Source organism: Medicago sativa, chromosome 4 (assembly GCF_051527215.1).
Source record: "Medicago sativa cultivar Bolivia chromosome 4, Bolivia_mono, whole genome shotgun sequence".
Classification (NCBI taxonomy): Eukaryota; Viridiplantae; Streptophyta; class Magnoliopsida; order Fabales; family Fabaceae; genus Medicago; species Medicago sativa.
This window is the reverse complement of record NC_140752.1, coordinates 54075287-54099321: the sequence shown is the minus strand read 5'-3', so window position 1 is coordinate 54099321 and position 24035 is coordinate 54075287. Positions and strand designations below refer to the sequence as shown.

The window sequence follows — 24035 nt, the reverse complement described above, 5'->3', positions numbered from 1 at the left end:
TATGATATCGCGGTTATGATAACTTGCTTTGCATAGCCATTGATGCAAGACGGTGATAGTGGTTTTGCAACATAATATTGTGTGGATTAGTAGATGAATCTAATGACTGAAAATAGTGTTACACTATGGACCAGCTATAGAAGTGGTTCATATAAGCCTTATTCGTTTCTATAATTTTAATGACAAATGTTAATGAAACCTTAAGCATCTACTGTTCTATAATCTTCCCTCAAAAAAAAAAAAAAAAAACCTGTTCTATAATCTTAATAACAAATATCAAATGTTAGTGGAGTATTTTCCTTTGAAATATGGTCGGCTCCACTTTATTAATATACTGTTTCTAAATAGACATTTATTTTGTAACAAAAAGAAAATATATAGATATTTTAGAATGGGTCTTGCGAACAAAGTTCTAAATGCATTATTTAAGTATTTCAAATAAAAAAATTATTTTTTGAAAAAGTTAAATACTTCAATTTTAAATGCTTTGAATACTTACGTTGTCATAAAAATTTACTATTCAAGGTTATTAAATTATTAGAGCACGAGCACTTGTTAGCATTTCCCTCTTAAAAAAAATTATTAGTCCAAATGAACAACTTTAAAAATTCTAACCCAAATAATTGAACTCATTTAGGCCCCTAATTGTACCCATGACTTAACCCAGTGTTCGTTTTCCATTATGAATTTTGTTGTTCACACTCTTAATAAGGTTGAAACACATCAGTAAATGATCAAAATAACCTTCGGCAGTTAACTGCCGCCGGTTTCCTATAACTGTCGTCGGTTCTATCGGCAGTTAACTGCCGAGGAAAGCAATTATGCAAACAGTGACTTCTGCATAATTCAACCAAGGCATTTTCGGCCTATTTTTACGTAATTCAATCAGAGCATTTCCAGAGACAATATAACTCATACACTATTTATACTCAGTCATAATAAAGAAAAACACATTATCTTTTACAGTTGTCCATAATTAAATCAATCCGACATTTCGTTAAAATTACACAAATGTTTGAAATTCATCAAAACATTAAAGAGTGTCCATAATTAAACAACACATTACATATCATTACATAAAATATCTATTGACATTCTACGCATGTGCAAATGGAACGAACACATATATAATATATTATCTTCAACCATATGCCTAAACATAAATGAAACGTCGCTATCGTCACAAATAAGCCAAGGCTCATAAATCGCTGTTTTCCACATGTCTTCATCTTTATCTGCTCCTAGGTCCATGCAAGGCATCTAAGCAAATAAGTGACGTGTATATTGATTTTCACCAAGATACTCAAAATATGTGTTAAGTTGTGCCTTCAAATCATCAAGAGTGTCGTCGGCGTTATCATAACCTTAATTGTCTTTTTAAAAGCGGAGTACCGAACACGACCTTCAATTTTCAATTTTTGCAACCTCATACATGTTTGACTTGACAAAAGCTTTATGAAAAAAAATCATACATTAGAATAAAATTAAATGAAACGTAATAACCGATAAAAAAAGTATATGAAATGCGTAAAGATTAATAACAAATAAAAAAGTATTGCACTAGTTCCACCATATAAAAGTCATATTTTCATATATTTATATAAATTACATAATGTTAGTTATATATTGGCCACAAAAAATTGGTGTTACAATATCGACCCCAAAAAATATGCCGTTGTAATTTCTACCAAAAAAAAAAGGATTAACACCGACAAGAAATCACTCTTATCGCATCATGTGAAATTGAATCTTTTTCATCTTCCCCAATAACTTCAAATTCTTGCTTTGCTTTTTCGGGAGTGTCGCACAAAATAGGTTTGGCTTCGTTTGACTCCTTTTTTTTGTTGGGGCGGTTTCTCTCCCTTTTCAATAATCATGAGATCTCGGAACCGGTCTTGTTGATCCAAATACTCATCTTTCCAAGTCAATGCCTCTTCATTCTTATGATTGTTCCATTTCGTAGATGATGGAGGTAGTGGGCAACCATCCTTCAAAAAAAATAAGCACAAAATGATTGGAAATTAAGCCAAGGCACATGATGGGAGTTTTTTGCTTCGCCGGTGGTTGCCCTCTTAGTGGGAAAAAAGATTCCGAAGTTCCAATTTCATGATTTGTCAACAAGACCACACACCTATTGTAATAATTAGCAACAAAGTGTCTCATGTCCGGAAACGTCAACCACTTACCAAGAAGTGCATTACCTCCACTATTTGTGGGAGGATGTAAGCCATTTATATGATCTTTCAACTCTTGAATAAGATGTCCACGAATCATGATATGACTTTCTTCGGTCAATCCCAAGAACTCGGCTATAGCCTGAAATCCACAATGTCCATCGCCTATAACATCCACCACTTTTTCAACAAATGGAACCATGAACTTTGGCATATAATCAATAGGCTCAAAACCAGAATAGATGTTGCAACCGGAATATGCTTTGGAAACTGAGTAGGTGATTGAAGTGGGGTACGTGATGTTTTACCAAGACAAGCACCTTTCCTTTTAGGAAATGATGACGTTGTTGGTGACGGTGATGGTTGACTATCAAGATTTTGGGAATAAACACACTCCCAAGAAGAAGGGATTCGACTAGTCGATGCCACTTTTGCTCTAGACCTCTCAATATTCATTTTTTTATTGGCTCCCTTTGTTGGTACTTTTCGTGGTGGTGGAGACAAGATTGTGGTGTCAGGAAATGCCAACTGCCGCAAAACCTCTTTCATTTCTAGCTTCATTTGATAAGGGACTTTCTTGAGACGTTCTTGAATACCATTTCATTCCTCATCGACAGAAAAACCATCTTCATTACTTTCTTGACCCATACATAACATATGCCAATGATGGTGTATCTCATCCAATAAAATAGGCTTGTCGTCACGCATTTTTGTAGCAATAATGCATGCACATGGTAGCCCATACGATGTCCTTTGAACACAACCACAAATTTCCTTGTCCATACACAATGTTCCCCTACAACGTTCCTCTTCCAAAACAATGTTGCCCAAAGCATATCTAGACACATAACCCCCCAACCCAGAGTACAACGTGACCTCTTTGAATCTATGTTCCAATACGGTACAACTATGACTAAATGATGTTTGTATTGCAGTTAACTAGATCACCAACATATCTTGTATATTCTCCCAACAAGTACCCAAATCACCCACACTAAAGCATGAGTCGATTCTACCCTGTTGGTGGTTCTGCAACCAAGATGCAACACATGGTATGTCCATGCCCTCACTGTTTTCTCCTTAACAACATCCAAGGTGGCCATGGCATAGGTTGGAAAAATTGGAAAATCATTACAAACATCTTGGAACTCCACTAATGCATTTGCATATAATTCTTGAGTGGGTGATTCAACAATAACTTCCCATGCTCTCATTATCTTTTTCACTCCATCACCATGTTTTACCTCTTTCCCATCCTTTTTTCCCAAAGGATATCTACAGTCTAAGATGCACCTGGCTTTAACATTTTTCTGCACATGAAAGTAACAATTCATTGCATAACTTTTGGGGAGAACATTTGCAACCGCATTCATCAAAGTTGTATCCCTGTCAGTCACAACCACCGTAGGCATATTCATCTTTGACGTAAGAATTTTACGCATCATTTGTAAAATCCAAACAAAGTTTTCCTCTTTCTCACGTGTCACAAATCCAGAGCCAACCGAATGTCAAATCGGTCGAGGTGACCCCCACTATCTCAAACATTGGCATCTTGTACATGTTGGTTTTGTAGGTGGAGTCCATAACCAAAATCGTTGGAAAATTGTTAAACAACTTAACGAATGTTGGATGAGCCCAAAATATGTCTTCAATAGTAGTACTTTCACTTTGTGTTCTTGAGAAATAAACATAGTTGTGCTCCTCCAACTTTGATATTAGAAACTGCAACACCGTCTTGTCACCTCTGTTTAATCTACCTGCAAGCATGTGTTCTTCTAAAGCCAACTCCATCCCATGGTTGGGAACTCCATTAAGAATGTTCAATTTCCATTCATTTGTTTGCCTACTAAGATATCCACTTACCATTAACATACACCCACATTTTCTTGAGCCCGTTGTCTCATGCTTCGGTTTTTTTGACACTTTGTGAGCTCCACTCCTTTCACACACTAGTTTCAACATTGGGTTGATCAAACTAGATCTTTGTATCACAATTGTAAATCCCGCCTTATTTGCTTGACGAAGTTCCCAATCAAGCAAGTCATCCCTATCTTTCCATTTAACTTCTTCGGAAAAAACTTAGCCGTGTCAACTTCGTTGGCATCAAGTGGGACGACACCAGAGTCAACATATAATGAAGCTTCAACATGGACGGAAGCTCCATCAATATTTGGTTTGGCTTCAACCTTAAGCGGTATGACATCTCCAAAATTTTCGACAAAATTTGGTTTTTTCTCTTTCGGATCATCATCCGCGCTCTCAACTATTACTATAATTATACAACACAAAACTATGAATAAACAACTAACTAATGCATGAACATCAATTGCATAATGAATTAAATTATAACAAAAAGAAAAACATAACAAAAACACCCGAAAAAAATTGAAATACTGGCAGTAGCTTGCGTTTTTTGCAAGTTTTCATCGGTAGTTAACTACCGAAATCCATCGGTAGTTAACTGCAGATGACCCCATGTCAGTGTTTTGCAAAAACTGACAGCAAAAACACAAAAAATAAACGGATTAAAGGCAACAATACCCGTTTTTTTACGTCAAAAGTGTGTTGATACCTCCTACGATTGATGCTTCAATGATTTTGGAGCAAGATTTGATGAAAAAATATTGGATTTTGGGGGGTATAGATGGAAGAGGAAGGAAAGATGATGATGAAATAGCGAGTAGGGGGCAGCTAGCTATTTCATCTGATGGAACAGTCCATCGGCACTTAACTGGCGAGAAATTCAAAAAACCGACGGCAAATAATTGCCGAAGAAACAGGCAGCAGATAACTGCCGAGGGATATTATGGTCATTTAATGGTGTGTTTCAGCCTTATTAAGTGTGTGAACAGCAAATTTCTTCCATTATTTGCAAAAGTTCACAAGTTTCTCCAGTTTGAATACACCAAGAGATGGGACCCAAATACCCTTCTACAAAGATGTTATTATAACATTATTTGGAAAAAAGTTGGAATCTATATTCTACTATGGCTATTATGCACGACAACTCTGATAAGCATGCATGAGGCAACTACAATTTTATTATGTATAACCAAGTCGAGCAAGGATGTCTCAGATTACATCATATTCATCATCATCATCTTCACAATAACAAATAAAGAAAAAGGAACTTAATTCAGTCCCCCAAGCTCTTTGCTGCACAAGGAAAAATACATAATATTTTTATCAAAATTCACATCTCTGTGTCGGAATATGTTGATTCACACAATTAATTGTACATTGCTTGATTAAGAATAACACAACAACACCTATGATACAGGGACCCCCAAGAAAGATTTCTCATATATCTCACCATCACAAAAAGAAAGAAAAAGAAAAAAATATTATAACCCCATTGGTCCTTGTGATTTTGTAAAAGAATGATAACATGGGTTGATGAGTAAAAAATATATAAAAAACAATGACAAAAATAGCCAACACTAACAATCCATGATACAGAACCATGATCTTGATTTTGTACCAATGGCTCATTTACAATGGGTGGATGGAACCCTAACTGCATCTTCTAGCTTTGTATGAGTAGTGTACGGTGTACCTACCAGCAGGTACCGACCTTGCTTCTCGAATGTGTATCTTCTAAAGGGTTGCTGAGTGACTTGTGAGAACCAGCACTGTGAAAGTCATCAGGCTATCCACAGTATTAAAGATCAGAAAGCTCGCATACCCATGGGAAAATGGCATCATGCTATGTACATAACACCGAAGTTCAGGCGATAGCACAACCACAACCTCATTGCATAAACATTAAGGGTATTCTTAATTATCACTATATCCAAGCCAGCGAACCACGGTCATTTGCTACAGGAGGACGACCTCTAGTTGGTGTTGGTGGTCTGTTAGCATTCAACTCCTGCAATTAACACCCCAAAAAAAATTATTTATAACAAATAAAGTGCAAAGAGAAAGTCCAATCCTAGTATTTTGCAATAGATCAGTTCGAAATTTACTTAGATGTGCATGTGTATATTTGATAGGTGCAATTTTAAGCAGCACTAAGAGGGTGCCAACTGCAAACCATTTTATAAAAAAATATTTGACGGAATACCTGCATCCAGGTATCTTCAATATGACGTTCTGGCGAAGTTTCTGGTGAAAGTGCAGGTGGTAATGGATGAATCAGTTTAGGAACCACCACAAGATCCCTACCCAAAACTAATATCGCCCCAGCATTATTTGCAGTACCTATTCCCACACATGCCAAAATTTAATAGGGAAAATAATTGAAGGAGAGATGTGAAATGTACAAAGTACAAGCCGTGAACAAATACCGCAATAGTTTGTAGCTGAGAAAAGGGTGATTAAATGTCCCTGAGCAAAACGCTCAAAGCCATCCATCACGCATTCATGTGCACGAACAATCAGCTGAAGATCATTGTTATTGCAAAATTCCATTACACGGTCAGGCTGCAACAGCAGATAACATTTTGATATCAGAAAGGCATAATACCGCCACAATATACACAAGTTTAACCTCTTATATGGCACAAATTTAATATTCAAAAAAGTACAATCATTAATATATGACAAGGCGCCTGTAACTAACAACAAACATTACATCCATCATAAAAGGGAATCTTAAAATTAGAGGAAATATCAAATGCTGGCAATGACAGTAGCATCAGTAAATGAGAAGGGAATATATGAGTCATAAATGTAGTACAACTCTTTGAAGTTGGGTTGACCCGAGTGGCCCGGTAGCAAGAGACCCAGTAGCAAGTGGTCCAATTGGATAGGCTCTCATACCATCTTAAAATTTGGTTGGGCCAAACTTAACCCCTACAAAACCGGCTTGTAGGGTGAAGGGTGCCTCCCACTTATATACTTGTTTTCAGACCTTATCTCATCCGGTGTAAGACTGATAACAACTACAAATAGATGAAATAATCAGCTTTGTTTTCTTTCGTACTTCATGTCTTTATACATAGTGTTGGTGGATAATATTGGTGAAAAAATGAAAATCATTTGATCTGTGTGTACAGCTAGGCATTAACAATTTGTTTTAATAAGCTCAAGTGTATTATTTTCTTTTTTTCTGTTTTTAGCGCACAGACTGAGGAGATTATGGCTCCTGGTTTTTGGGATTAGATTGATGTTCAGACCCAGTTTATCTTCTATTTATTCACCCTATTTTTTTGGTATTAACCCAAGGAAAGGGGCCTAGGTAATCACGAGTTCGGTCAGTAGGTAAGAAAAGTTTGTCCAAAAACTGTTCCAGTCAGGATTCTATTTATTCTGTAATCAGTTGTAAATAAATGTAAATCATTTTTCCAAACCAAGCATGGCTTCAAATATAATTGTCTAACAGATGTGCCTTAAGATTGCAAACGATTAACCCACTTGGGTTGGCCTAGTGCTATTGGCTTGGGACCTGGGAGTGTGCTCCTCCTTGAGGTCTCAGGTTCGATTCTCTCTAGTGTCAATTTAGATGGGCTAATTTAGCTTCTTCAAAAAAAAAGATTGCAAACGATTTAGGACATAAATATTGTACAATTGATCTCCAAGTATCAAACGATGCTTCAAAACTCAGTACACAAATCAATCAATATAATTTCTAGAATGAAGAAAAAATCAGTACATGAGCATTCTATGTTCATAAATTCAATCAAATAAATTGTATGAATCAGTATCAAAATACTTACCATCATATGTAATATCTATTTATATCATTATCCAGGCAAAATGCAACTGATTAATAAAATAATAATCATTTGCAAAATAAGCAAGTAAAAATCACTCACCCCAAAAGTAACTAACCCTGGACCTCTAGCATTCGGTCGCAGCCCTTCCACGCTGTCATTCTCTGTAGGATCAGACCTATAGAACCGTTTCATGCTGTCATTCTTAAAAAGGTTGTGAAAATAAATTATCATCAACATGCAAGAGCATAGAAATGCACTAACCATAAAAGATCCATCAGCACAATTGATCCTGCTTCCATTGTAATAGGACGCTGAATATTCTCGATTTGTTCCAAGTGATTTATTGACCGGCCAATACCCCCATGCATGCAAATAATTTTTTTCTCAATTAGAGCTGCAAGAGGAAGCCAATTAAACAGACGGTTTATCCGGTGCCATGTCCAAATTCCATCTCTCTCACCCTGAGCAGAAAATCACAATGTTGCTTCAGTATCCATAAAATGTTTTACCATGTATAAAATGTTTTCCCATGTATGAAATTCCTTACCATCCTCTCAATGCACTCAATTCGAAAACCAAAAAGGGCATTAATATCTGCAGCTTCATGGTTTCCACGTATTAAATGAATATTGTTTGGATACTCAACCTGCAAATTTCACATAATCATACATAAACCTGACACCATCAAACTTGATAAGCAATACAAAGAAACAGCCTATAAATCCACAGTACCTTCAAAGCAAGCAGAAGACTTATAGTTTCCAGGCTGTGTTGGCCCCTATCAACATAATCTCCTAGGAATAGATAATCGATATATCTGATTGTCATTAACACAAAATTAGCAAGAGAAAAAATTGGATGCATACATAGTTATAATTATGCAATTTACATCCTAATGCGCTATGAGGCAAGAAAAAATTGGCATCATTATTTTATTCTAACCATCGACTATCAGATCAACAGATGAATTTTTTTTCGTTTTTATGCACTAAATCTCACAATATATCATATTGTTATCCGATGCAGACTGTCACAGAAATCCCAATCAAAGCACAATGTAAACAAAAAAAAAACTAAAAAAGAAAAAGATTTATATCATAGTATTCCATGATGGGAATGCATGCAATGCATATCGGTGATGGCAATTGATACCTGATAGTCGATAGATTACAATGCAAAGACAAGAATCAGTTAGATTGGTGATGGCAGGAGGTAACAAACTAAGTGGCACAACGAATTAAATAATGCAAGCTGTCGTTTTGACATCTTGATACATTAATAAGCATGCTTAGACATATTACCAAATAACCTATTGGCCTTTTAAGCTACAAATAGACAAGAAATGCACTCCACTAATGGCCCAAAGTAACTATCCATTACTTATATAAAACCATCCATGGGAACTAAGGAACTTACGCTATATCACCGGCAGTTGATGGTGAACCATACTCGTCAAAGAGGCGCATCAGATCCCCAAACTGCCCATGTAAATCACCAAATATTTTAATTGGTGCCCTAAGCTGTATGACAGTTGGTTCGCTGGAAAATATCCTCTCTGCACTATCACAAAGATCTGCAATTTCATTGCAATCCAAGAAAAACTGCCGTCGAACTGGTGGTTTCCAGCCACGGGGTTTTAAGAGGTGTGCTATGACCTACATAGAAGGTTAAGAAACTTAATTAGAAACAAGCTGAGCATAAAATGAAGCCAAGCTTGATGAATTCAATAAAATAAGTATGAGAAGTGATTCAACAAAATAGGTATGAAAAACTCAACATCGGACCAGATTCAGGACAACACACTCGGATTATACCCATCATCAGAAAGATGTGATGTAGTAGAACGACAACAAAAGGAAGGTTAATGAACATAACTTATCAGATGTTCTGCACCTGACCCATTGCTGAGCCATTAAAGGAAATGTCAGCATTAAATAATTTGTGTTGTTTAAAACCAATCAGAATAATGCATCTGATCCATTGCTTAACTATTAAATGAAATGTATATAACTTTCCTAATAGAAATTAATTTTGATCACCCAATCATGTGTTTTCACATTATTTAATTGAGTTTGACAATGATAAACACTATTAGAGAGGGTGAAATATTTAATGAAATGACAGTACATGTTATAGCCACTTGAAAACATTTTCCACCATCAGTTATATGCACCCTCTGCACTCAATAGTAAGTTAGTTATTAGAGACAAATATACCTTCTTTGGGACACTATTGATAGACATCTGCCGATCTAATAACTTTCTAGCAGCAGTTGCACTTTCTGGAGTCCCATAACTGACCCGTCTGCCTTCATTTTCAAACTGATCAATTGAAAGCTGCCTAACCATGCCACCTAATGCTCCACCAGTCTCTGCGGCAATAACCACCTGAGAAACATTCCAGACAAAAATGTACTTGAATATATCATGAAAACTTGACAGTAGATATTTCCCTTAGTAATCAAAATTTACTACTCACAGCTCTGTGATGCAGCCTGATTCCACCAGAATTTGGGCCTCCAGATTCAGGTTTAATCATGGAAGATATTTGTTTCCCACTAGGGGTAGCCTCAGCCCCACGGTCCCGATCAGGTGATTCAACTCCTCCATTCTCTTGCCGTGCCTTGGCAGCAGCCAGTGTGGCACTGATAGCTTCAGCTTCTGCAGCAGATGCTTCAACCAGATACTCAACTCCTTTGCTAGTTCTCCTGTTCAAAGTTTTTCATATAAATGATGGAGCCAGAGAGGAAAAGTTTTAATATTTCCCCTAGTGAGATAATAAAAACTAGGGAAAACTGTACTTCCCTCAGCCAATAGATATTTAAATGACACTACTCTCTCCTCTAATTTCAAAAATCACACTTCCCTCCCATCATAGATTAAATGTCAAAAGAAAACCACTTTGGAGCATATTTATTTCTCTCTGACTTTCAGTATAATTTTGCACTCCTATTGTCAAGTTTATAGAAGATAAAAGAAAATTTTGTGTGAAGTTCAAAGGCCAATTAGTAGGGGGGTTTTCATTTGTCATTTCATAATTTAAATTACTAAAATCAATGATAAAGTTTTCACAATTAGTTGCTAATTACACTTATAGTTGCAAAAAAGGAAAAATCTATTGGGGGTTTATTGCATTATATGTACTAAAGTGAAGCACATTCCATCTTACAACTAGGGAAAGGATTATAATTAAAATCATAATATGATGTATAATTTAAGTATCTCTCTCTAGTGGTAGAGTGTAATTACCGTAAAACCTATCATACCTAGACCCCTGAAGCAAGGCATTTTCAGTGCTGATATCAGTATACATGTCACCATTTACAGGGGGAGCAACTGGATTTCCCAAAACAACTGCACCATCAGCAGCCACGTCGGACATTGGTTGTCCTGTCCTATCATCAACAAATCCATATCGTCCTGGTACTCTTCCCATTTGTACATCAGACGCAGCTGCTGCCGCAGCAGCATGCGAAGCAGCACTTGTTGTTTCCGCAGCAGCAAGATCTTCAGCAACAAGCAGGTCATCCAGCAAGATTCCTGCAGCATAAACACAATATTATGACCAGTCATGCTCATAAAATAAAAAGTTAGAACTCACCATAAGATAAAATTGTGGAATACGAAAGAAAACATCTAAGCTTGCAAGATGAACAGGGATTGATGATGCTACATGCTCAAGAACAGTCCAAATAATGTAATCATTTATATCAACAACAAAATATTTGGTATGAGCATATAATGAAAACAGAGAATGTGTTAATGAAATCATCTCTCGTAAATGTTCACTCATGTTATAGCCTATGCGAATGGTAAACCTAGTTGAATAGTAATACCTGATGTTTCTCTTAACAGTCTTGATATGCTATTCAAACTCTATTTTTCCAAAATTTTCTATATCCCAACTCTTCTTTTAGTATCATTTATGAGTTATTCATATTCTGATATAAGACAATAAAATTCTCTACATTCTGCTTCAAATCCAAACAAATATCCACAGAAGCGAATTCAATCAAAATATGTATAAGAAGCATGTAAACCAAAGACAGCAACAAAAACCACTACCAAATATTATATCATATCATGAATCATTTACCAATAATAGACCATTTAAATCTAAATGAATACCAAAGGGGGCAAACTAACTAAATTGTCACCAGACAGCAGGCTGGCCTAATGAATTGCAATGATCAAACTACCACAAAACAGGAAATAGATTCCATTAAGATGAATATACAAAAAATTTGATTTATCACTTACCACCACGTAAACCACCATAAATAAAAATTAGGTCACCGACAGCAGCAGCTGCATGCCTGCAACGCCGGACCAACTCTACTGAGGCATCTCCACCAGCTGCATCAGCACTGTATCTACCCGTTCTTGGAGTAGTAACAACAGATTTTGTATCACACCAAACACCAGCAGCAGTGTCCAACACTACAATGGAAACAATAAACGTAAAAATAAGCTTCTAAAGATAGCATCAATTGGCACAAGAATAACTCTTGCCTTCCCATAAAAAATAAGTACACAAAATTAACATTGGTAAACTATAACTAAAGGTTACAGCAGCAACTAGGCACCAGCAAGCTACCCTACAAACAGTAGCTACAGTAATAATGAAACTCCGAAAGTATTTGTTATTACTACTTAAACAGAGTCATCGAGGTTTCCACAAGTATGTTCTCGTTCTATATTTTCACGCTTTTGAAAATAAGTCACACTTTTTAAAATATGTAAATTACATGTCCACACCGCACAAGAGTGGAAGAAGATGGAAGATTGAGAGAGCAAAGACAAAAAAAACCAATAACTAGTTTGTTATACTTGCAATCAAGGTCAAACATGGCCAAAGAAAAAAGTACCAGTCAAAAGAACAAAGAAAATTTTAAGCAATACCACAAACAATTACCTGCAACACTCGATGAATCTTCTACCATCCGTCCTCCACCAAGAGCCCCACCAGACACATGGAGCCTTGCATTAACAAACACCTAGAATCATCAAACAAGTAAATTATGATCATTGGAATATATAACTAATTAAAAAATAAATAAAACGAACTGTATCTCACCGCTGCATGCTGATATCTTGAAGATGGTGAGACACCAGGTGCAATTGCCCATTCCCAACGACCATCTCTATGCTTAGCAAGTCCATATGCACTGGCAAGTGGCTGTATTTAAAATTTGGGGAGAAGAGCATGGGGAAATCAATATAAGTCCAAATATTAGAAGTAAATAATATAGAAGAGTAACATTAAAATATCTATCAGTTTAACAAAATTACATGAATCCCCCAAGTAATGTTTGTTTAAAGAAGATGGGACTGGAATGCAGAATGAGAAATTGATAGGAATAATCATGACTACACATATCAACTCATGTCAATGCCTTCTGATCAATCCAATTTTCATAAAGAATCAATTGTTCTGTTGCATGCTAGGTAACCATGTTTTTGTTTGTTTTAATTTTTTCGACTCTTGAGAATACCTTGTTCTCACCACTAGTGTCCTTACTTCATAAAGCTTAAATATAGAAAACCGAAAAACACGGACCTATCTACTGTATTAGACTAGACAACTTGAGCAAACTATCATATGCTGCATATTTAGCTTCAAAGTAAAGATATAATTAACTCTTTACTTCAACAAATAGACAAATATAAAGTGTAATTAACTCTGGATGGATCACTATGCACGCAAGCCATTGACAAAAGGATAAAGAGAAAGTGATATCACGTATTGATGACAAATTCAGATTATATTGTGAAACAATAAAAAGATTGCATGGTGAACCAAATCAACAGAATAAGAAAATGAAAATTTCTGAGCAGATGGATAACTCACAACGCTACTGGCATCCCTCCCTCCACAAAGCAGAAGAAGCCCGTCAGAGCGTGCACTTGCAGTTGCATACCTACCCAGAAAAAAATAAAAAAACAGCAACTCAACCTCACATTATAAAAAAAATCCAACCACAACATGATAGCCGACAAAAAACAAATAGAAGAAAAGTTTTCATAGTTATTTGATGACATCGACCATGGTTCATAAAGTATTATATTTTGCTCCAAAAAAAAAAACCATGGCAACCATGAGGTTACTTTATTCCGGAAACAAAACATCAATGCTGATGAGCGATTTAACAAAAATGTGTCAAGATTGATCAAATAATAAGAAATAAATTACAAAAGGAAAAAGCTCATCTAAAGTCCACTTCTCTGCAATATGAGCAAGTAAAAGTGTGTATGTACTTTTTTTGGTGGTGGCCGGGGTTTCAACCCCAGACCTTGCATAAATTATGCATTGTCCCTACCAACTGAGCTAAGCTCACGAGGACACTTTATTAAACTAAAAGTAGATATGCATCATACACCATTTCTTGGTCATGTTAGAGACAACTTCAATTTAAAGGAGCCTTTTTTCTATTACAGAATGACAGTATTCACAACTTCACACTTCTGCTTCCAAAAGTTTCCACATTATATGTCAAACTTCAATTCATAGAGCCCTACTCAAGATTTGCAATGTTATTGTTAACACACGTAAAGGCATGCATAAAGGTGATCCTGCTCTGATATCAATAAGCTCCCAAGCTCAAGAAAGAATAAAGCAATGACTAACAAATAGACCAGAAGAGCAAGAACATACAAGGCAATGGTAAACAATGGGTTGTTACCACTTATGTCCAAGCCTTATCACATCCAACGTGGGACTCTTAACACACCCCTCACGCCCATGACAGGACATCTGGAGTGTGACCCTAGCGGTACGATAGCGGAAACCTGATAGCAGGTTGCCCAACAGATTCAGGATAGGCTTTAATACCATCATAGAATTTGGGTTAGGTCTAACTCAAGCATTACAAAACTGGCTTGTAAGGTGAGGATTACCCCCACTTATAAACTTATGTTCAAGCCTTATCTCATCCAATGTTGGACACTTAACACTATGCATGACATAGCTGAACAAGTGGAAGTATAGAAAACTCAGTTTGCACTGACTTTGTAAATATAAAATCAAATTTCTATATAGAGAGAGAGAAATAGTACATAGTACATAGTAAATTAAGAACAAATTCAAGATTTTATAATTTTAAAACTAGGTGCAACCCTCCTCTCATTGACATCCGAAGTCACAATATGAAACCAAGCGAAACAAACAAATACATTAGTCCAAAGATATATCAATCTAACAAGAAAACATATCTACATAATATAACAAACTGGAAACAAGGGGCTAAATTCTACTGAACCTAGTTTATGAATGTCCTTACACAACCTAGTTCAAGGCATCAAGGCTTTTGAAGCGAAAGTCGAAACAAGAAAAACTGCCCTCAGAACGTATCTCAAGTAAAGTTATGGAATAGGAAAAAGCTATAAACATACAGCATATAAAACTGATATAAATGAAGTCAAAAACTCAAAATATTAGTCAAGAAAGATAGAATTCATGAGCTCAGTACATGCATGGAGGCGGGCCCTCTCCTTCTGGCTCCAATTTGCGCCATTCATAAGGTTTGGCAGCTGTGTCTAAGGCCCATACATCAGCCAAAGGTCTCTTTCCTGTTAAGTGGGGGTAAAACAAATGTAACATGCAATAAATTTACAAGAAAAAGTAAACAACCAAGTCAAATATGTAAAAGCATTTGGGTGGCTACCATCATTGCCTCCAATTGCCATGAGATACCTCTGCCCCACCAAAGCCATAACATGTCCATAGCGTGGCCCTGGTCCAGGCCCAGGAACACCAACTCTACATAACATCCAGAACAGAGTCAGATGAATGCAATTACAAATGAAGTAGAGATAGGGTAATAATCTAACCTATGCCATCTTGGTCGTTGCTGTGTAAGATCAAGAACGTGAAGGTCCTCCGCTGACAATCCAGCAGGACCAATGCCACCCTGTTTTACAATGCAGTATTCCACTCAGAATTAAGCTAAGCATTTAAGGAAATGAAACATATTAACCCATACTAATTAAACATAAGAGATAACCACTCAACACTACCTGAATAACTACCATCGTTCCCACTGCAGTGGCAACATGTGCAGCCCTTGGGGTTGGAGGCTCTCCAAAAGGAGTTATTCTGCATTAAAATTTGCTTGTAAGCACTATATCAATGCACATAAGGGAATACAAGCAGTATTTAAGCAAGGCTGGAAAATATAATCTAGTTCTATGCTTACCTAGACCATTTATTTGTCAAGACATCATAACAGTGGACGTCAGCTGTAGCACCAGCTAAACCTGCAGGCCAAATGTAATATGCCAATCATGATAAAATTTAAGCATAGACACTTATCTATTCAATCAATATCAGTTCTTATTTAAAGGAAAAATGTATAAAACCTAGACAAATCATTATTCAACATGTACTAACCCTCACAAGGTGAAAGAATATGATGCCAAATTCCCAATAAATTAGGAAACTTTAAGGCAATGTTTGGATTATAGTCTTTTGCAGAGATTTTTTATGAAAACATGTGTTTGGTTATAAAAATGAGTTTACTGTAACATGATATATGTATGGATAATTTTTTGCAAATGTATGTTAGATAAAATGAAGTATTTGAATGACATTAATCAAAGTTCTTTTGAATATGTAATTACCAAAAAGAGTATAGTTTTATAATGTACTCCTTAATACTAGTTTTCATATCACTGTCAAATAAATAAATTATAATCTGCACAAATAATAATAATAATAATAATAATAATAATAATAATAATAATAATAATAATAATAATAATAATAATAATAATAATAATAGGTTCCGTTAAATTAATAATAAAAGCAAATAAATTTAAAAGAAAAATCTAATACAATCATGGTAAGAGTACAAAATAGCATAACATGCTAATGCATATGCTCCAACTTAAAAAGTAGAATAACAAATTGACAAGAAAAATCTAATATAATTTCACATTTAAATGCATAACTAATTAGATTGCAAAACTAGTAAAAAAAGTTAGATTGCATATACCAAAGGTAAAATTATCATGTTTGTGGTGAATTTCATGCATTTTTTAACAGAACTAGGTATGAAATTATTATTCTTAAAACATTTTCCCATTTAAAAAAAATCAGAATAGCTTTTAATTTGTCATTCTCCTTTTCATGGTTTATAAACGTAAGTATTACAGTTAGTAACAAAGTAATGAAACCTACTGTTCTTTCAAATCATCTTAAGCAATTCAGATCCTAGTCATCCAATCACACACTGCATAGCATCGATAATAATATAATAATGTACGGTTCTTTTTTTTTTTTTTTTGAAGATGTACAGTTCGTTTTTAAATAGGTAGATAAACAAATGAGGTGAGGACAAAACTCGGTTTTGTCAACGGACATTGAAGGGCATCCAAACAAAACCTGAAAAAGACATTGAGGGGCATCGAACTGGAAACCAAGCAGGCAGTAAATGAGGGCAAGTACATTTCTAATGTCGTCATTTCTAATTTTATCCCATCTAGTCTTACCACACATCCAACGCAACATTCTCATTTCTGCTATGCTTACTTTATGTTCGTGTTTTGAGGAGGGCTGTATTGTTGGGATATAGAATTAAAAAAAAAATTGAGGGAGGGATGTAGAATAATATATAAGTAGTTAGGGAGTAGGTTAGGTTCATGTTAGTTGATTAGTTAGTTATGTTTCTATTTTGTACTGTTTATTGTTGTATTTTCTGTTTGAGGTTAGTTGCTATGGATCCTTATCCCTTTCACTTTGTAGCTCTCTTGTTATTTCCTACTTTTTAATCACAAGTGTTCCTTCTTTGGAACGCAATCATTGGGTTCCTAACACACTTGTAGCCTGATAATAAATGAGAAACCTAATAATATTCAAAATCTGGTTTTCTTATTGTTATTCTTCCACCAGTAAAGTATACTAAATAATTGAGATTATTACACGATAAAAACTAGGCTTAAATGCACTTTTGGCCCCCTATGTTTGTTATAGTAGCAATTTTGGCCCCCTATTAAAAAAAACCACTTTCCAGACCCCTAAGTTTACCCCCTTTTGCAACCTTGAGGCCCCCTTTGATTTTGACTCAGTCAACGCCCACGTGGCTCCTCACTTAAGTGAGTTGGACGCCACGTGGGTTATTTTTCAATTAAATTTAAAAGAAAAAGCCACTTGTGTATATTATAATTAAAAAAAAAAAAACAAAAAAGCAAACGGGAATAGGAAGGGCACGTGACTGTTGGTTGAAGATCTTCTTCTTCTTCATTATCAAACACAGAAGATTCAACACACAAACCCAGAACACCCAAAAAATCATCCAAACACAAAGTTTAACTTTTCTTTGTTCATCTTCTTCACTCAACACCGTACCTTCCACCGAATCAACTTCCTCCTTCCTCTCCCGCTTCTCCAATCCATATCCTCCTCCCCAATCCATATCCTCCTCCGATACTTCTCACCCAAAACTCATCGCTCAAAATCATTTCAGATTTCAAACGCACCCTCGATAATCTAAGCTTTGAAATTATCCCTAAAAAGAAATTCTCCTTCAAAAGCAAAGCCAATAAGAAGGTTATTGCAGAATCGAAATAGAGCATTACTCCAGTTCTAGATTCGGTTCAATTGAGTTTTACGGTGCGACATTCTCCAGGGTTTAGGAAGAAAACCAGTGAGGTATTGATTGGGGAGTTTAATGAGTCGGAGGTTGGGGAATTCACGATTTCGGATCTGGATTTGTTTGAAGTGAGGATAACTGGTTGTATTAGGTTGGACCAGTGACGGGATCGATTGATTGAGGAAGTTGAGGGTTTTGTTTTTGTTATTGCATCACATCAGATTTAGATTCTTGGTGCTAAGAGAAGTGATTTCTATCTTAGGGTTAGGAGCAGGCCTATTGTTGAGGATTGTAATGGTGTGAGTTACCAAGGGATTGTGAATTTGTGATTGTTCAATTTCAATAAAGGAACCAAAAAGAAGAAAAGAGAAGAAATGTGGTAAGATGTTGAACCGATGATGTTGTTGTTCATGTTGAAAGATGTTGAACTAATGATGTTGTTTTTGTTGGTGGTGAAGATGAAGATCTTCTCCTGCTCATGCTGTTCACGTGCCCTTCCTAATCCTTTTTTCTTTTTTTTTGTTTTTTTAATTATAATATACACAGTTTGCTTTTTCTTTTAAATTTAATTAAAAAATAATCCACGTGGCGTCCAACTCACTTAAGTGAGGAGCCACGTGGGCGTTGACTGAGTCAAAATCAAAGGGGGCCTCAAGGTTGCAAAAGGGGGTAAACTTAGGGGTCTGGAAAGTGGTTTTTTTTAATAGGGGGCCAAAATTGCTACCATGGCAAACATAGGGGGCCAAAAGTGCATTTAAGCCTAAAAACTATCACCCCACAAACAGCAACAACCGACCATCCAACATGTGAAACCAACCCATTTTGTGCAATAGTTAGGGAGAATTTATTATTGACACTACTTCTTTATGTAATTTATGAAAAACTAGACGTTTGGATATTCAAAAAACATACAAATAAGCAAATAATGTAAACATCAATCCTAAACAGACAAATCACAATTACTTTTCTAAAATCCGAAGTTTTATGAAGTGCAAGTAATACTTCCTCAATACATCACAATCAGCATTTCAAAAAATATATTTAGCAAAATACATTTCATATATGACATATCCAACATCCAAGGAAGCCAATGGAAAAACAGAAAAGAAATATCTTCAGACACACAAAACAATACATAGTCTACAGCAAATGGAATTAGGTTCCAATAGCCCAATCAAGCTATGGGGCCGGAAAATTTTATCTTAAACCTCCGGAAATCTGGAGGAAAGATGCCCTAGTAATCTGGAGTTTGGCCGGGAGATAAGTAAAGTCTTGCCAAGGATTATTCCAGCCATAATTCGAGTCTGGGTTCTCCCCACAATTCGTCTATAACTGAAGCCGGAAATGATAATTAAATAGAATCAGACACTCAAAATGCGAGGGAATACGGGAGTAATTGAGTAAATAAAATTAAGTTGATCGGAATGGAATAAAACATAATCAAGAGTAAATGAAAACAATGGAAAGAACTACTACCAATGCTTTGGGCACACTAGACTGAAGCAAAGATAGTCAAAACAATGACGTATTCCCAACCGTATACTTTTTGCCACTTCCTACCCTATTCTCTGCAAAAGGGGGCAAGAGAGCAGTGCTAATGGAAATGTTTTTAAAAAAGTAGTTTTATGAAGTTCCAATTTTACTCACCAATTGAATAAAGGGAACAAAGTTATAAAACTGCAAATGGTAAAAACTGTATACATTTTCAACATATTGTAGTATTGCATAATTGCAATATATGACTCGATTTGAATATACTTCTTAAGAAATACTTATAGAAATAGAGATATTACATGAATTTTGGAGTAGCGATAAAAAATTTAAATAATAAATTCTCAACAAGTTGAATTTGCATTGCAATTTTTTCATAAGCTGACTCATTTAACTTCTTCATAAATATCTATTAACTTAAAAATCTATAGATTCACAAGGCTTTTCATAGATCGAATATCTATTAACTTATTTGAACTGGGAAGTTCTAGTAAGTTCCAAGTTTATGTCCCTGAGATGAAAGAGTACCCAAGGCATGCTTTAGTGGAGCTACAATTTCCACGACTACAGAACATTTAATGTGTGTTTGGTTTTGGTTAAAAGCTAATGAAAGTAAAATGGTTTATGTTTTAATACAATCTAAAAGTACGTTGAACAATAAATTTGAAGTCAAAAATCATGTTTGGAGGAATCACCTCCAAATCTCCGCTTCAAGTTCGAACTTATTTTGGAGGCAAAAGTAATTCTCTCAAACACATCAAAATCAATTTCATGTGTCTACAACCACTTTTACCTCTCACAAAAGTAAATTCAAACATGTAGTTAGTTGTTCATAAAGACCAAAAACCAAAAAGATGCTACAAAATTGAATAGGTCGGGAGAACCATCCATCTGTCATTTCATTTATATGACCTAAAAACAACAACGTAATTGAAACCATTGCATCTACACATCCACAATAACTAGACGAAAAACAAAAGCCTACCTATAAAACTAAATGTATCTCCGCTTTAAAAGACACCAATCAAGCATACAATGCATCTAGCATAGTTTCCAAATTTTAATCAAATTAAGTGAATGTTTGGTTCCAGTTTTAGAGGACCAAAAATTAATTATAGAGATGTAGAATTGATTCTTGAAATGTTTCGTTGCTCTCAAATAGAATTGATTTTACCTCTAGAATTGAGTGAATGTTTGGTTTTTTTATTTAGGAGGGGTCAAAATTGATTATAGAGGTTATAGAATTGATTGTATCATGTTCGGATGATTTAAAGTAGAATTGATTTTGCTTGTAGAACTGATTCTACTTGAAGCAACAATATGTAGCTTTTGGCTTCTAAAATTGATTTTTGCCTTGAAATTATTGTTCAATTAACTTTTACCTAGATATATCTAAACATAAATCACTTTACATTCAACTCACTTTCAGCAGAATCAATTATACAAAATCAATTATCACCGCCACAAAACCAAAACCAAACACACGATGATTCTAACTAAAAGTTAAAAATTGCAGCTTTTGATTCTACAATTGATTTCTACAATCAAACTTACTGTCCAACCCACTTTTACATCACTTTTACATGAATGTATCCAAACATAAAATCACTTTATCTTCGACTCACTTTTGGCCAATTTCAAATTTGACAGAATCAATTCACTCAAAATCAATTTTTGTCACCGCAGAACCAAACAAACATTAAATACCAGTTCCAAAACACTCAGCAACTGCATCTATGTTACTAGCTGTTCTAAGCAAAAACTGAAAAACCACACATGAAAGTAAAATACTTACGTATGCCTGCATTTCCAGCAGAAGTAGGAGTGCCTGACGCCGCTGAATTCCCTTCAAGCGCAGTCGCACCACCGAACAAAATCAGCCTCGGACCAATATACCCCGGTGTACCTTCCTCTCCCACCGCCGGCACAGCCGTCAACGTATGACCACACCTCGGCCCCGGTCCATCTTCCTTCTTCTCCAAAATCGCATCCACAACTGTATAACTCGGCGCTAGCCTCGGTCCAACAACCGAACTATGCTGCACCTGACCAGCCGCAGCACCTTGCTGCTGCGATTGTTGCTCCGCCGGAGATCCACCAGAAGACGACGGCGCCGGCGCCGGAATCGAATTCCCTCCTAATTGTTCTCTCTCTTCAATTTTCGCCACCGTTGAGTCGTTATCATTCTCCGATGCCATCGATGAATCAACATCCATTGTTTAACCCTAAGATCGGAGCTAGAATTGTTGCGAAATTCGAAGTAACATTTCGATTCGGTTGAAGAAATTTTCAACACGAAGGAAGCAAAATTGAAAACCCTAACTCAGATCCTAAATTCTTCAATTCAAATTCAGATAGAAGAAGAACAAAAAAAAAAAAACGAAAATCTTCTGAATTTTCGATTAGGTTTTTGCTTCTTCGTTCTCTTTGTAACGAACTCGAAGAATGAAATGAAATGAAGCTATGAACAAAAACGAAACAAACAAAACGGAACGGAGAAGAAGAAAATCTCAAAGCACCTTCAGCAAAAAAACAAAATCGATAAACAAATTATTTTTTAAATTTTAATTAAGATTAAAGATAATTATTAAAAAAAAAATTGATTATTTTATATGAGAAAAGAGGATTGGGTCTTTTTCTCTATTTTTTTCTGGCTTTTGAATTAGTTAAAAAATATATAATTCATTTTTTTCTTGTTGGTGACCGGAATGTGCCGGTGGGGGATTGAACGGAGGAAAATGAGACGGCGGAGGAATGGAGGACAGGGGCGGAGAAACCTGTGCGACCGGGGATTAGTTAAAGTAAGAACGGTGTTAACCGGTTAATGGTTGTAAGGGAGGTTTGTTTAATACAACTGGGGGTGACAACTAAGCAAAGGGACCCACGATTTTGGTTTTTCTGTTCTTTATCGTGTGTTGTTGTAAATGGAATAGGTGTCCAAGTACTATATTTGGATGACAAAAAATCTTGTTCGTTAGATATCGTTCGAGTTAAATGTATGTAAGAAAAGGATTGTAAGTACATCTCTATTATATATATTTGCACTATTTTATTTTGATAGTACACATGGCATCCTTATATTGAAAGGTGCATTTAATGTTTTGTGTAATTGGTACATATTATGTGATTTGTGCAAGACTTATGTAATTAACATGATTATGCAAGTTGACTAAAAGGCTTATAATGACAAAAAAATAAATGGAATATTTTATTCAAATTATTTTTGCTATTTAATGTGTTACTAATTTCATTACTAAATTAATGGCATAATTGATGTGACTTACTTGGTTCTTTTTTCCTACAAATATTGTTTGTCCATCTCAAACATCTTCACATCATTTAGAATTCATACTAAAATTTTAAAATTATTCTCAAAATCTCTATTTTATTTTATTGAAACACTTTTCTTCTTAACATATTTTTTTCATCACTCTAATTTCAAAAATTGATTCAATTTATGATATTACTCCACTACATGTTGTATATATCCATGTATTTTGTTCAAATTCACATATTCATCCTATGATACCCTCGAGTTCTAATGGCTTATGACAAGATATGTACCAATTACATGTTGGTACATAATTTTTAATTATCATCCAATCAAATTGTAATCAACACATCATCATATTAAGTTAGCCAGTCTTGAGTTTTTTTTCTTCCTATATATAGTCAATTTGTCTTTCATCATTTGTATATGCATCTTCCTTTCGTACAAATTGTTTATAATATCATTTATTTGAAATGCAAATATTTCTACCTCCTGACCAATTCAATTTTATTGATTTCATTATTATCAAATTGATTTAGGCACCTTTTTTTTTTCCTTCCGAATTTTGATTCCCTTTTATAGGTTTAGCTGTCGGCTCTGTTAATTTTAGGGTTTTCATCCCCATATATATTTACACCTTTTGAAAAAGTTTGCTTCACGTTTTAATGAATTTCATTATTTTTCTATTAATTTGAAGCGACGTAATTGAAAGGCGTTTTGAATCAGATTTCTTCATTCCAAAACTATTTTTTTTGCCACTATTAATAATGAGAGATATATGAAAGGCATGTCAATGTTTTGTTCTTCCAACGTTGAAGTTGTGCATATAAAAGAGAATTCTTCCTTAAAAA

The 24035-nt window shown here is 35.3% G+C and overlaps 1 protein-coding gene and 2 pseudogenes across 2 annotated transcripts; 1 reads left to right on the top strand and 2 right to left on the bottom strand.

Moving 5' to 3' along the window:
• Window positions 1-1700: 1700 nt before the first annotated feature.
• LOC146929870 (uncharacterized) lies at window positions 1701-4425 on the bottom strand (annotated as a pseudogene).
• An 865-nt stretch (window positions 4426-5290) lies between these two features.
• On the bottom strand, window positions 5291-22495 carry LOC146929868 (serine/threonine-protein phosphatase BSL3). 2 transcript variants are annotated; one of them, XM_085701592.1, is made up of 22 exons: window positions 21709-22495; window positions 19899-19990; window positions 16029-16089; window positions 15850-15928; window positions 15664-15743; window positions 15498-15592; window positions 15303-15402; window positions 13685-13754; window positions 12911-13012; window positions 12749-12830; window positions 12094-12273; window positions 11100-11373; window positions 10313-10541; window positions 10051-10221; window positions 9251-9489; window positions 8567-8651; window positions 8382-8480; window positions 8096-8295; window positions 7934-8009; window positions 6464-6599; window positions 6241-6377; window positions 5291-6045 (listed from the first exon to the last, which is right to left on the bottom strand). In XM_085701592.1, exons 4-22 carry the CDS (start codon window positions 15862-15864, stop codon window positions 5962-5964), a joined length of 2454 nt encoding a protein of 817 aa, XP_085557718.1. In that variant the 5' UTR covers window positions 15865-15928; window positions 16029-16089; window positions 19899-19990; window positions 21709-22495; the 3' UTR covers window positions 5291-5961. The 2 variants fall into 2 exon arrangements, with proteins under 2 accessions (XP_085557718.1, XP_085557717.1); XM_085701591.1 differs by lacking the exon at window positions 19899-19990.
• Window positions 17265-18954, top strand: LOC146929869 (tubulin-folding cofactor C-like; annotated as a pseudogene).
• Window positions 22496-24035: the final 1540 nt, after the last annotated feature.